At 39.1% G+C, this 15,145-nt stretch overlaps 1 protein-coding gene across 3 annotated transcripts in view; it reads right to left on the reverse strand.

Annotated features, from left to right (window-relative positions):
* The window catches only part of LOC150076331 (catalase-like), a 189,408-nt gene that overhangs the window by 45,510 nt on the left and 128,753 nt on the right, over window positions 1-15,145 (reverse strand). For all 3 annotated transcript variants that reach the window (XM_090387664.1, XM_090387662.1, XM_090387663.1), the window contains 2 exons: window positions 4,770-4,922; window positions 2,236-2,374 (listed from right to left, as the gene is read on the reverse strand). In XM_090387664.1, the coding sequence (XP_090243790.1) occupies window positions 2,236-2,374; window positions 4,770-4,922 (292 nt within the window). The remainder of the gene's footprint in view (window positions 1-2,235; window positions 2,375-4,769; window positions 4,923-15,145) is intronic.

Consider the following 15,145-nt stretch of genomic DNA (forward strand, 5'->3'; position numbering starts at 1 on the left):
TAATTAATATGTACTGTAATATGTACACACGAACTAGTTGACATTTCTGTTCACTGACATTTGTGGGTGGGGGGGTTAAAATTTAAAACAGTAAAAAGATAAGCAATCAATAACAAAGATCTGAAAATTAATTTTTTTATATGATTGAAGATTTCATGGAAGTGTAAACACATTTCACCATAATAACCCACAGAATTCCAGCTGTTGGTATTATCGCAAATTCAGTAAGATCGAGTTTACTGTCTGTTTATGACAGATTTCACTAACAGAAAAGCCCAATAGACAGGTGACTGCTAATTGTTTTTATTGTTTTATGGTTGTGACCTCCAGAATTTTGACCAAACCATGTGGTACCATCAGAGACAATCGTAGGGTAATCTCCAGTGCTGCGGTCTCCTGCCCCGATTAAACGGCATGCTGTCCCAATTAAGCGAAGTAAACCCTGGCTATTTTCTCAATTGGTTTCTGTTTTTTAAGATTTGCCCCAAATAAATGGCTGCCCCGATTAACCGGTGGCCCAAATAACCGGAACCCACTGTATTTGGCTTTGGTAAGAATTTGGGTGTTATAGTGTTTATTCGCTAATGACTCGTATAATCGGTTATTAAATTAGTTTTTTGTATCACTTGCAGAAAGCTCCATATCTTTAAAATTTTGAGGGTATTTGTCAAAAATTTAAATATTATTTCAGGACAAAACAAAATCAAGAGCAAAAACGCACACTAATTATGAGTTCGTACTGACCAACACACGCATTTAAATGGACATCTCACTTCTACTACACAGGACCACACACCATCTGATTGAGTGGCGTCATTATTTAATAGCTAATGGTCTCACATTCTTTAATAGTCAATGGACCAATAGGAGCAGAAGCGGCTTTAAAGAGCGGGAATAGAGAAAACTAAAGACAAATTATTTACAAAAACTGTTTATTCGCTAATGACTCGTATAATCGGTTATTGAATCGGTTTTTCATATCATTTACAGATTGCTCCATATCGTTAAAATTTTGAGGGTATTTGTCAAATATTTAAACATTATTTCATGAAAAAACGAAAAATCAAGAGCAAAAATGTACACTAATTATGAGTTCGTACTGACCGACACGTGCATTTAAACAGACATCTCACTCCTACTACACAGGACCACACACACATTGCCCGGAGATCATGAAACATTATTTATAATGCCCAGTCAAAGTAATAAATTAACACATTTTTATATCACATTCCCGGAGATCAGGAAACACTATTTATAATGTCCGGTCAAAGTAATAAATTAACACATTATTATCACTCTGTCCAATATCTCCAGTCCTTATATATAGAGCCCGGGCAGTATATATAAGGCCCAATTAATCACTTCGTCCATAACAACTACATCTTTATGATAATGTATGATGCCATTTGATACTGTGCAGAAATCTGGGTATCTGCTAACCTGATTGATCAGAAGAGTATTTGTAGAAAAATAATGGTTCCTGAAATAGACTATGTACAAACTATATATCCCTTCAGAGCACATAACAATTGCATGGTCAAAGTACTGTGCATAAGATTACCCACCTTAATCTCTGAGAAAAGGCTTGTCTTCACAGTGAAAAAAGCAAATGCTTATCCCAATCAGAGCACTTGAACTGCTCCTCTTTGCAATAAATTCAGTTCACAGGAATAAGCAGCCTGATTACATAACAGAAAGGCACACTACTCTCGACAGCTAGTTGCCATAAGTTTTTCTAATCTTTGGATTCAGCATCCCAGAGGTTTACACATCTTCAACTATGGATACCACATCAAGAGATTGTGAAAAATGGGACTTATATAATCCTCATAGATTATTAAGATGATTGCATCTTTCCTGCTTGGAAAATTGCTGAAACCTCCACTGATCACCATGCATACTACACCTGTGAATGAGCCCATCTGAATTTATAACTGTATGCTATGATTACACTTTCAGTGACTGTCCATATTCAAGCAAGAATATGGACAATCATTATGCTATTTAAAGATTACTGTATTTTCATTAAGTGATTGTGTAATTATTACTTTAACATATTACTTTAACAATGGTCCACCTCTTCTCTTCTTGTACAATAGTAAAGAATATTTATTTTACAGGAACTACTTGCAAATATATTATGTGATAGTTTCTAGTTCTTTACAAAATGGAAAAAAACAGTAAAACATATAATGAAGAAAGATAAAAAAAAAAAAAAAAAAGGCAACAAACCATGATTTTCATCTACACACTGAGCTCCATCTCTTTGATAGTGACAAATGTGCCCATTTTTAGGACGATTAACAGGAATCTGTAAAAAATTGGGACCAAGTCTATGGCGATGGGTGTCAGAATAAGAAAACAGTCGTCCCTAGAAATGTAATAATGTGTATATACTTTAGAACATAACAATTAAATAAAAGAATTATTCCTTTCAATAGAAAACTTTTGCTTAAACAAAAAAGATCCCCTTAAACTTTTTATTTTTAACTAGGAAAAATTAATGGTTTTCTTTTCCTTATAATTCAAAAAACAATGGATTTTTACTTTGTGATCTTAAATATTCTTCCTGTATTTATTACAGTACAGTACAAAACAGCAATAGTAGAAGAAGAAGAAATGTTTATTGTACAGTAAACATGCAATATATGCCCACCACAGCCAGGGAACCAAGGGCTTGACAAAAGTACATGAATAAATAAGATTTTTTTATACTACTCAACTGGATACCACTAGGTAACAAAATATAAAGTGATCTAACTTTAACTCCCCCCCCCCCATTTTATTGGGATGGGTTAAAAGATTTTAACAATAGTTTCTTTTCAAGAATTGTAAAATAAGTAAATTTTATTTCTCACTCAGCGTAATGCTGTTTTGGTTTAGTTTAGCATAGTTTATTTAGAATCTTTTAATCCATCTTTTATTTAATTCAGAATAAACATCTGAATTGATATATATCAATGTATACCCACTAATTCAGACATACAACAATACATATACAAGAAAGAATTTATACATAATATCAATCAAATCAAACAAAAAAAATTACAAGTATAAAAGATCATTTACAACAATGTTCATAACAGCAGTAAAGCAAATATACTACAAAAATTAAGAAGCCAGTGCACTAGGCATTGGTAACATGCTGCAAGGTAGCAAAGTTCATACAATGCCATTCATTATTTATGAATGGAAATGTTTGGTGAAATTCAAGCAGTTGCTCTTGACATTTCAAAGGCTTTTTATCGTGTTTGGCATAAAGGTCTTCTAAATAAGCTTCCATCTTATGGTTTTCTTCCAACTGTTTTATGTTGTTGTGTTGTCATTTGGTTTTTTAGGAGCATTAGCAACTAAGGCCATATTGCTCCGGGATATGCAGTGGTCATTCCCTAACCTTTCCGCATCCTCCGTATTTGGTGGTGACGGGCTTGAACCCCGGTCTAATCAAAAAGTGTGTGCTATGCACTGCTGCTCCTTCCCACCTGGCTACGGAGGCGTCGCTGTTTTATGTAATTTGGTATCCAGTTTTCTCTCTGACTGCTCACCACAAGTGATGGTAGATGGCTCTATGTCTTCTAACTTCTCCACTAATGCTTATGTTCCTCAAGGTTAAGTTCTTTCTCCCACTCTGTTTCCTCTTATATATTAATGACATTCTTCCATTGACCAAAAATCCTATTCATAGTTTTGCTGATGATAGCATATTGCATTGCACCATCCAGTTTGAGAAACCTTGCCCGGCACAAACAGCTTCAACTTCTTGAATGTCCGCTACCAATTCCTTAAATGCTGATCTCCAGGTTATTCTTCAGTGGGGTAAAGATAACCTAATTGATTTCGATCCTTCTAAAACTATCTTGCATAAAGAATTCTTCTGCTCCTATGATATATGACCTTGCCTAGAATTCAGAGTGTCATCTTCAACGACACTCCGAATTCTAGGCAAGGTCATATATCTCTATTGAGGATTACCCTGACTTTTAATCTCTCTTGGCATAAGCACGTTACAAATATTGCTTCCTCTGCATCTACAAAACTGGGGAGTTTTCTCTTTTGCTCTTGGCATTACTTTTCTTCTTAACAGCTGTTCACTCTGTACAAATCACTAATCCACTCTACCATGGAATATTGTTCCCACATCTGGGGTGGTACTCCCAAAACCTCTCTGTCTTCTAGATTCCATTCAAAAGAGGCCAGTTAGGGTAATGAATGACTCATCTATAACAGAGTCTCTCCACTCTCTGTCTCAGAGATGGGATCATGTTCTTCTGAACTGGCTTCTATAATTCTTGCTCTATCTTCCAAAGCAGTCTGAACATGTGCTGCAACTAGTCAATATTCCTTTGCTATCCAGCTTCAAACTCACAGAAGCAACTTTTCTTCTTCTTCCTCATTTATACATTCAACTTCCATTCTCTGGAACAACTTTCCTTCATATGTATTTTGTGAAAATGACACTCTACAGAAGTTCAAATCTAATGTCAACAAGTATCTTCTTTCATCATCTCAACCTTCAACCCATGCACAGTACTAAGTACTATAAGCTCTAATACCTCTCATGTTTGGGATTCTTATAAAATTTAAAAAAAAAACAATAAAAAAAAATTTATATCCTTTACATAAACTGTGTTAATTAACTTGTTAAATGGAAATAAAGAACTCCAAGTTTTTCTATTTCCTTAATATGGATCAAGAAAAATTTTGGTCTAGAGAATCTGTGGTTTCTCTTAGAACAAAATTACAGGCTGCAATGCAAATTTACCTACCTGCAACATTTTATCAGGACTAGGTTCAATACCAGGTATCATGTTTGAAGGAGCAAAAGCCAATTGTTCAATCTCAGCAAAATAATTCTTAGGATTACGGTCCAATACAATTTTTCCCACAGGAATAAGAGGATAGGCTGAGTGAGACCATACCTATCAAAAATAAAAATTAATATCTGATATTCATTGCTAATTATAATTAAATATCAATGTGAGTAATTACTATATAAGCTATCAAAATAGGAACAATAAAACAAGTATAGAAAAATAACAGAAATATCAACCAGTATGTAGAGTGTAATTTCCTACCTTAAGTTGTAGTGCTGTCAGGTTCAGCAAAGTTGAATTTGTTATTGGCTGAACTTGACAATGGGCTAGATATCCCATGGAAGATTATAAGCCTATTCTTTCAAATGGGCTGTCATATATTTGTGCAGGGGATGGTAGATAATAGGCATAGGACAATGCCTATTAAGTACAACTGCAGAACTTTGGTAGAAATCAGTATATATAACTGAAGAGATTTCAGAAGAGGAGAATAAACTCCTCATGCTCCTTGAATCATTTATGCCTAATTTGAGGAATTCATATGAAGGCTATATAAGTACAAAAAATATTGGTATCTAGGAAGGAATTCTGCAATATTATGCGGGCACTTGCATATCTACAAATAATGCGTGCCGAAACCTTTAGCCTTTGTGACAGCCTCTGGTCTCTATGAAATGCATTCTACTAGTTTTTTGTAAATATCCTCTGATAATTCCCACCATTCACCCTCCAAAGCAGTGACCAATTCAGCTTTGTTTATGGGCAATCTCTCCTCACATGCACCTGATGATCCAATTCATCTGAAGTTCTCTATAGGCTTGAGGTCAGGCTTTGGGATGGCCAGTCCAACTTTCCAATGCTTATGACTTCAAACTAGTCCATGAGAATGCAAGCAGTATGATGTGGCACAAAGTTGTCCTGCTGATACAGGTATGGGCCATCCCCAACATGCTGCCACAACAGGTAATGCATTATTGTCCAGGATGTCTAGATACATATAGACATGTATAGTGTCTTATGTAGGGTGGCTCCCAAATGCTAGTGCAACTCTGCCATGGTAGGGACATCTAGATAGACCTCAGCATTTGTGGTTTTGTCCAATCTAACTAATGGTCTGGAGTATATCGTGAAAACAGCCCAGACCATCACACTGCCACCACCAAATTTCATTGTCAGGACAATACAGTCTAGTAGGTAACTTTCTCCACTAGACTACTTTCTACCATAGCCTTTTGACAGTTGTGCTTGGGTGTGACAGGTATCCACCACACCAAGGCACGACCATCAGACTGGAAGATCATGTGCTGTGACTCCAAAGCACAGATTTCCATTAGTCTGCCATCCAAGGGCAGGCCTTATACCAAGCTAGACGCCGTTCGGCATTAGTCAGGGTGTTTAGGGATGTTGTAACAGTGGTAACCCATATCATATAGTGTCCTGCACATTGTACTAATGCTGACATGTGTCCCCATAATCTCACAAAGGGACTGTGTGTGTGTGTGTGCGCTGCAATAGTGACCTGCACTATGAATGGCTGATTCTTTGTAGGACTTTCCTCTCACATTCTGTCAACTTTGGAGGTTTTCAAGTCATTTTGTAATGGTTTCAGCACCAGTCCACTTCCATTTGCAGATCACATCACCAATTGTTGAACAAGGGATCTTCAGTGCTATTGAAATGTCATGTATAGATTGATTGCTTATGTATCATCCTATTATCATTTTGTGGTGAAAGTTGCTTAAATCTGTCAGTACTGACATCTTGTTGTTTGGTTTTTTTTTTTAGGAGCATTAACAACTAAGGCCATATTGCTCTCGGGATATGCGGTGGCCATTCCCTGACCTTTCTGCATCCTCCGTATTTGGTGGTCACAGGCTTACACCCCAGTCTAATCAAGAAGCGTGTGCTATGCACTGCTGCTCCTGCCCACCTGGCTACAGAGGCGCCACTGACATCTTGTATTCGGAATTATACTATCATCTCCTTGAAGGCTTACGAGTATATTTATAGTTGTGCCGGACACATGGTGCTTTAGCATTAGCATTAGTAGAAGCATTTGATGCAAGAAAGCAAGCTTATGCAGCATCAGCCAAAAAAAAAAAAAAAAAAAGACTTCCACTTCACCCTTCTGTTCATTCGAAATACCTGTCCAGCTGAGCCTTAAACTAATTTAGGCTATCAACTTCCACGACAAGGGATGGAAGCCTGTTTCACCAACCAACCAAACACCCGCTGGCTAAAGGCAAATTTCTGCCCATCTATCCTACATCTGTCTTTCCTCCATTTGAATTTATGCCCTCTCAAGTGATTATTCTGAGCTAGAGGAAGAATCCCATCAGCATTGAGCATGCTCAAACCATTCAAGGCTTTATACACATCTATCAAATCACCTCGCTGGTGCCTCCAGACACTATAATATGCAAAACTTAAGCCTTTCTTCATAAGAGCACCCCTTTGTTCCATTCACTAATCTTGTTGCCCTTCTCTGTACTCGTTCCAGCAGCTCTACATCCTTCTTGAAATGAGGCCTCCAGACCTGTATACAGTACTCTAGGTGTGGCCTGACCATTGCCTTATACAAGGGAATAATCAGAGGATATAAAGAATGCTGAACTGGAATTTGGGGAGTACAATGTGTACAGAAAGGATAGACAGGATAGAAAGGGAGAAGGTGTTATGCTATTAATTAAGAAAAACATAAAATCAAAAGAAGTGCATCCAGTTGATAAAGATGAACAGTGCACTGTTGAGTCAGTTTGGTGTGGCATAAGCACTGCGAAAGCAAAAATAAGAGGAGTCGTTATAGGCCTAATGACTCGAATGAGTACAATGAACAATTGTACAGAGAAATAGAGTGGGCTAGTAAATCAGAATGTCTTATAATGGGGGATTTTAACTTCCCAGATAATGACTGGAACTTGTGGGTTGGTCACTCACACACTAGTCAGACTTTTGTGGATTTATTGGATGATTGTTTTCTGCAGCAGCATGTTCGAGAGGCAACCAGAGAAAGTAATACTCTTGATCTGGTTATCAGCAGTGATCATTCGTGTATTAAGAATTGGCAGATAAAGGAACCACTAGGTGGCAGTGATCACAGTGTACTGATGTGGGATTTACTTAAAGATTTAATTACCATCAGGGGTAAAGGAAAAAGGTTTTTGCATCCGTAAAGGTGAGTACAGTGGTCTCCGACAGTTTTTAAATTCTGTACAGTGGGATCAACTGACGATGTTACCGACAGTAAATTCTAGGTGGGAAGCATTCAAGGAATTAATTGTGGATGCTACTAAAAGTTTCATACCTATTAAGAAATATTGTTCAAGGTTTAGGCCTAAATGGTTATCTAATGAACTAATGAGACTCGTAACAGAGAAGAAAAATGCATGGGATGCATATAAATTATCAAGCGACTCAGGAGCCTATGGCAGATATAAGCTAGTCTGTAATCAGGTCACAAAGGAGGTTAGGCAGGCAAAGGCAGATTACGAGAAATCCTTGGCAAAAGATGCTAAGAAAAACAGCAAGGATTTCTTTACTTATATAAACTCCAAAAGGAAGGGGATGAATCTGATTAGTTCACTTGACATCGATGGTTCGACTGTTGATGATCCTGCTCAGATAGCAAACAAACTGAATGAGTATTTTGCATCTACATTCACACATGAGGAATTATTAAGGTTAGAAAATGGCAGAAGGTTATCAAATTGTAGCAGGATACTTAATGATTTTGTAATAACTGAAAGCAAAGTGGAGGAGAAATTGTTGAAGTTAAACATAAGAAAAGCACCTGGGATGGATGGGATCTATCCAATTATATTAAAGGAGGTGGCAAAGCAACTAAGCAAACCCTTAGCCATAATCATGAGAGCATCCTTGAACTCAGGGGAGGTTCCCACAGACTGGAGGTGTGCAAATGTATACCCAATTCACAAAGGGGGATTGAAGGGTGACACGAGTAATTACAGACCAGTTAGTTTAACTTCTGTTCCGGGTAAAATAATGGAGTCACTGGTTGAAGATGCATTGCAGGATCATCTAGACAAGACTGCAGCAATAATTCAGACACAGCATGGGTTTGTTAAGGGAAAGTCTTGTCTGAAAATTTGATAGGATATTATGATGTGGTTACAAAGGAACTGGATGCAAAAAATAATTTTGATATCATATATTTGGATTTCAGGAAAGCTTTTGACACTGTTGCGCATGGAAGACTATTGTTCAAATTGGAGCAGAATGGTATTAAGGGTAAGTTGCTACAATGGATAAAAGAATGGTTAAGTGGGAGAAGACAGAGGGTTGTAATCAATGGGTGCTGCTCTTCGTGGACTAAGGTTATTAGTGGAGTCCCACAGGGTTCGGTGTTAGGTCCACTGTTGTTTTGTATATTTATCAATGATATTGATGAAGGTATATCAGGCTTAATGTCGAAGTTTGCAGATGATACAAAGGTTGGCAGGGTTGTTAATGACAGTAATGGCAGTGTGCTACTGCAACAGGATCTAGATAATTTGGGCAGATGGGTTAAAAGTGGCAACTGAAGTTTAACCTTGACAAATGCAAAGTACTGCATATGGGTAGAAGTAACCCCAGAGAAATGTACCAACTGTGTGGTACTACACTTAAGGTGGTAGAAAATGAAAAAGACCTGGGAGTAATTGTGCAGTCAGATATGAAGTTTTCTGATCAATGCAGACAGGCTGCCAGGGCAGGTCATGGGGTTTTATCAATGATATATAGGAATTTTGCTAGCATGGAGAAGGAGGTGATTGTCCCTCTGTACAAGGCAATGGTCAGGCCATGCCTTGAGTACTGCGTACAGGTCTGGAGGCCTCATTTTAGGAAGGATGTAGATTTACTTGAGCATGTACAGGGAAGGGCAACAAGATTGGTGAGGGGAATGAAGGGATCTTCTTACCAAGAGAGGCTTAAGTTCTGTAAATTGTAGTGGCTGGAGACTAGGCACCTGTGCTGTGATCTGATTGAGGTGAATAAGGCCTTGAATGGGTTGAGCACACTGAATTCTGATGGGATCCTTCCACTTGTTCAGACTACCAACCTAAGGGGGCATAAATTGAAATTGAGGAAGGACAGATGTAGAATAGATGTGCGGAAATTTGCCTTTAGCCAGAGGGTGGTTAATTGCTGGAACAAACTTCCATCTGTCGTTGTGGAAGTTGACAGGTTAAATAAATTTAAGGAGGAACTGGACAGGCATTTGGAGGGAATGGTGTGATTTTTTTTTTTTTTTTGGCTGATGCTGCATAAGCTCATACACTTGCTTTCTTGCATCACATGCCACTACTACTACTACCTCCTTATCCTTGCTAGAAAAATTCGTATATATAATTGACAATACACCATAAGCTACTCTTGCAGCCTGTCTGCACTGCTCAGAGAACTTCATATCTGCCTGCACAACCACCTCCAGGTCCTTTTCATTCTCTACCACTGTCAGTGTAGTACCACAGAGTTGCAGATCACATCACCAATTGTTGACACAAGAGTTGATACGCTGCTCTGGGGCTGCTCCGTTTCCCATATGTAGTACTTTACATTTGTCAATGATAAACTTCATTTGCCACCTCTCAGCCCATTTGCTCAACCTTTCCAGATACTGTTGCAGCAGCATAGTGTCAGTAGTGTCCTTGACAACCCTGCCAACCTTTGTATCGTCTGCAAACTTGGATATTAAGCTTGATATACCATCATCAATATCATTTATAAATACAGAAAACAATAATGGACCCAACACTGAACCCTGAGGGACTCCATTAATAACATTAGTCCAAGATGAGCTGTGTCCATTGATTACCACTCTCTGTCTTTTCCCCCTCAATCACCCCCTTTATCCATAGCAGCAATTTGCCTCCAATGCCACACTCTCCAATTTGTGCAGCAGTCTTCCATGTGCAACAGTATCAAAAGCCTTTCTAAGATCCAAGTATATAATATCAAAGTTATTCCCTGCATCCAGTTCTTTTGTGACTGCATTATAGTATCCAATCAAATTGGTCAGGCAAGACTTCCCCTTAACAAAACCATGCTGTGTCTGAGCTATAACTGAAGTCTTGTCTAGATGATCCTGCAGTGCTTCTTTAACCAGTGCCTCCATTAATTTTCCTGGAACAGAAGTTAAACTCACAGGTCTATAATTACTTGTGTCAGCCTTTGATCCTCCTTTGCGAATTGGGGTCACATTTACACATCTCCAATCTGTGGGTACCTCCCCTGAGTCCAAGGAAGCTCTCATAATTATGGCTAAGGGTTTGCTTACTTCCTTTGCTGCCTCCTTTAATATTACTGGATAGATCTCATCCACCCCAGGTGCCTTTCTTGTGTTTATCTTCAACAATTGCTCCTCCACTTTACTCTCATTTATTACAAGATTCTCTAACTTACTGCCAGAGTTGAATATACCTCTGGCATTACCCTCGCTGAATAACTCCTCATGTGTGAATGTCGATGCAAAATATTAATTTAGTTTGTTAGCTACTGGAGCAGGATCATCAACTGTTGACCCATCGATATCAAGTGGACTAATCTGATTCATCCCCTTCCTTCTAGAATTTACATAAGTAAAGAACTGATTGTATGGGATGTGACCAACTATCAATGGAGGAGTGTCCAGATATTAAAAGTAAGGCACTTCATGTTATAAACCGTGAGAAAACAAAACATAAGAATCTTCTACTGTCCAGGATGAAAGGATGCAATCTATACAAGGAAAATGCAAGTAAGCTATATAAATATACATCAGTACATCTTGAAACAGATCTCCAATTTGTAGTTCTAACCTTTTAATTTTTAATTAAATGACAAATTAACTTTTTGGCAATACCATTTGTTTAATATTAATGCAAAATCAGGCAACTCATTGTGAAGACAAAGTTTGATAACCTGTGAGCAATAAGACAATTACATTAACTGCACAGTTTAAATCCTGCAGGCTGCATATTACATAAAAGGACAAGTCAGTCCTCCCTTCATATAATTTCAAAAAAACTAAATATTCTACTAACTATTTTGTAATTGTGAAACGGTTTAAAAATATTGCAGTAAATTCAACTGTGTTTTGCAAGTGATAAAAGTGGAGTAACACAAAAACAACAGCCTCAACTAAAATACAGAAACATACAAAATTACTAATGCTTATTACAAGTGGACTGTAAGTAATATATCCAACATGCAAGCCACTGCTGAACCTAGGGAACTCCATTAACAACATTTGTCGAAGAAGAGCAATGCCCATTTCTAACTACTCTCCATCTTCTGCTACTCAATTATCCCTTTATCCATAGCAGTAACTTGCCCTTAATACCACTCTGCTCCAATTTATATGGCAGTGTTTTATGTGCAACAGTATTAAAAGTTAAATAAATTGGTCTTCAATTATTATTATTATTGCTCTTATATTATTTCTCCCTGACTGGGGGATTCCGCTCCGTGACGGGTACTGCTACCAAGTACGCAGGGTGGTTGTAATGTCTGGGGTTACTGCTGGTCGAGGAACTCTGACTTTCCTACAGGTGTTCAGGATTGCGACTTTCTGGAGTTCCTTGTAGGTATTCTCTGGGAGACCTATTGCTACTAGGCTGCTATGTAGAGTCTTTGGCACCATACAGGGAGTTGACACAATGATTGGGATGGTCGTTACTTCTTGCATATGCCACATCTCCTTGAACTCATGTCTCAGGTTCGTATACTTCATAATTTTTTCCTCATGGGTTTTCTGGACATTGATAGTGTTGGGCACTGCTATGCCAATCAGGTAGGTAGCCTTTTCCTTCTTGTCCACAAAGGTTATGTCTGGTCTGTTGTGCGAGATGGTCTTATCTGTTATTATGGCACGGTCCCAGTACAGCTTGTGGGTTGGGGGTCTCTAGTACTGCCTGGGGTTCGTACTTTTTTTTTTTTTTTTAATGAAAACCCCAAACACGAAAGGTATCAAAACCTATAGTACTTAGTACCGTGCATGGGTTGAAGGAGAAGTATGGGGGAAGGGGATGCCGGAAACTTTGCTCTAGAGACTAAACATGGGTTTCACCACTTCAAGCCTCCAATAAGCAAAGTGGTGGTATTTCACCGGTTGATGAAAGTCATCTACCACCTACCATCTTTGGTCAACTGGTACATCCTCGCTAGCTTCTGATGTATTATCCTTGCTACCTGGTCGTGTCTATGAGTGTACTCAGTCTGGGTGATCACCTTGCACCCCATAGTGATGTGTTGGATCGTTTCTAAGGCCAGGTGGCATCATCGACATGTGTCATCTGACGTGCTGGGCTCTTTTGCAATGTATTTTCTATAGTTCCTGGTGTTGATTACCTGGTCTTGGATGGCGAGCATGAATCCTTCAGTCTCAGGGAAGAGCATCCCGCTTGTGAGCCATGCATTGGAAGCAATGTTATCGATGTGATCTTGATGGAGGTCATTGTAGTGTCTGCCATGGAGTGTCTTCTTTGCACATCTTTCTAGCTTTGTTTCTTGTGCCGTCTGGGCGGGAGGAGGGGTTCCTCACTTAGGTGGAGTGGGTTATACCATTTATCTATCTTCTTTTGGCCTGGTGGAGTGGTGCTGCGTTGTTCTTGAAGTAATCCTTCAGGTTAACTATCACTGTTTTCTGTTGCTCTATCAGGTCTATCAGACCCTTTCCTCCCTCTTTCTGAGCTATTGTTAGTCTCTCCACTGCTGACTTTGGATGGTGTTGGCGGCTCTTTGTCATCACTGTGCTTGTCTTTCGCATAATATCCTCTAGCTCGGTGTTAGTCCAATCTATGACCCTGAAGGTGTATATTAATACTGGAACTGCATAGATGTTTATGGCTTTAACGTGTTCCCTCTGTTCGGCTTTGCTTTCAGCAGGCTTCTGAGTCTCTGATGATATTTTTCACTCAGGCACTTCTTGATTTCCTTTTGCTCTAACTGCTGAGCCTGCATCATCCCTAGGTATTTGTAGGTGTCTTCTATTGTGTCATAGCTTCGATCACTTTACAAAGTCAGCAGCTGGTACTTTCGGCTGACTAATTTTCTCTAGTGCAGTGCATGAGTTTTGCATTTGTCTGGACCAAATTCCATCCTGATGTGCTTGCTGAATTCTCCGGTGATCTGGAGTAGCTGCTGGAGTTGCTTCTCAGTTGCCGCGTAGAGCTTGATGTCGTCCGTGTACATCAGGTGGGTGAGAGTGTACAGGTTCTTTCTTCCTTTTTTGAGGTTATATCCACACTTGCTGCCATTAAACATGGTGGATAGTGGGTTGAGTGCTAAACAGAACCACAGTGGGCTCAGAGCATCTCCCTGAAAGATTCCTCTTCTGATGGGGATTGGCCTGGTTGTGATGTTCTCTACCTTAATGGTGGTACTCCATTTTGCCGCTGTTGCTCCTAGGAAGTTTGTCACTATCGATTATGATATTATTATTGTTGCTCTTATATTATTTCTCCCTGATTGGGGAATTCCACTCTGTGATGGGTACTGCTACCAAGTACACAGGGTGGTTGTAATGTCTGGTGTTACTGTTGGTCGAGGAAATCTTTGCCTATCCTACAGGTGTTCTGGATTGCAACTTTATGGAGTTCCTTGTAGGTGTTCTCTGGGACACGTATTGCTGCTAGACTGCTATGTAGGGTCTTTGGCACCATACCAGTGGTTGACACTGGTATGGTGCCAAATTCTTCCTAATTTTTTCCTAATTCTTCCTAATTTTTTCCTCATGGGTTTTCTGGACATTGCTAGTGTTGGGCACCGCTATGTCAATCAGGTTGGTAGCCCCATCTTGTCCACAAGGGTTATGTCTGGTCTGTTGTGTGGGATGGTCTTATCCGTTATTATGGCACGGTCCCAGTACGGCTCGTGGGTTCGGGTCTGTAGTACTGCCTGGGGTTCGTACTTGTAGTATGGTACACTTTCTTTGGTCAACTGGTATTTCTTCGCTAGCTTCTGATGTATTATCCTGATTACCTGGTCGTGTCTATGAGCATACTCAGTCTGGGTGATCACCTTGCACCCCACGGTGATGTGTTGGATCGTTTCTGAGGCCAGGTGGCATCATCAACATGTGTCATCTGACATTCTGGGCTCCTTTGCGATGTATTTTTCTATAGTTATTATTATCATTATTATTATTAGCTACATGGTGCAAGGAAGACTGTGGCTTATGCTGCACCAGCCAAAAAAAAAATTCCCTGAGTTACCCTGATTGTGAGAGAGAGAGAGAGAGAGAGAGAGAGAGAGAGAGAGAGAGAGAGAGAGAGAGAGAGAGAGAGAGAGAGAGAGAGAGAGAGTCAAAAAAGTATAAGGGAATCACCAAGAAAGAGAAGAATGATGAT

Source organism: Mastigoproctus giganteus, chromosome 13, assembly GCF_048544385.1.
Source record: "Mastigoproctus giganteus isolate SK-2022 chromosome 13, ASM4854438v1, whole genome shotgun sequence".
NCBI lineage: Eukaryota > Metazoa > Arthropoda > Arachnida > Uropygi > Thelyphonidae > Mastigoproctus > Mastigoproctus giganteus.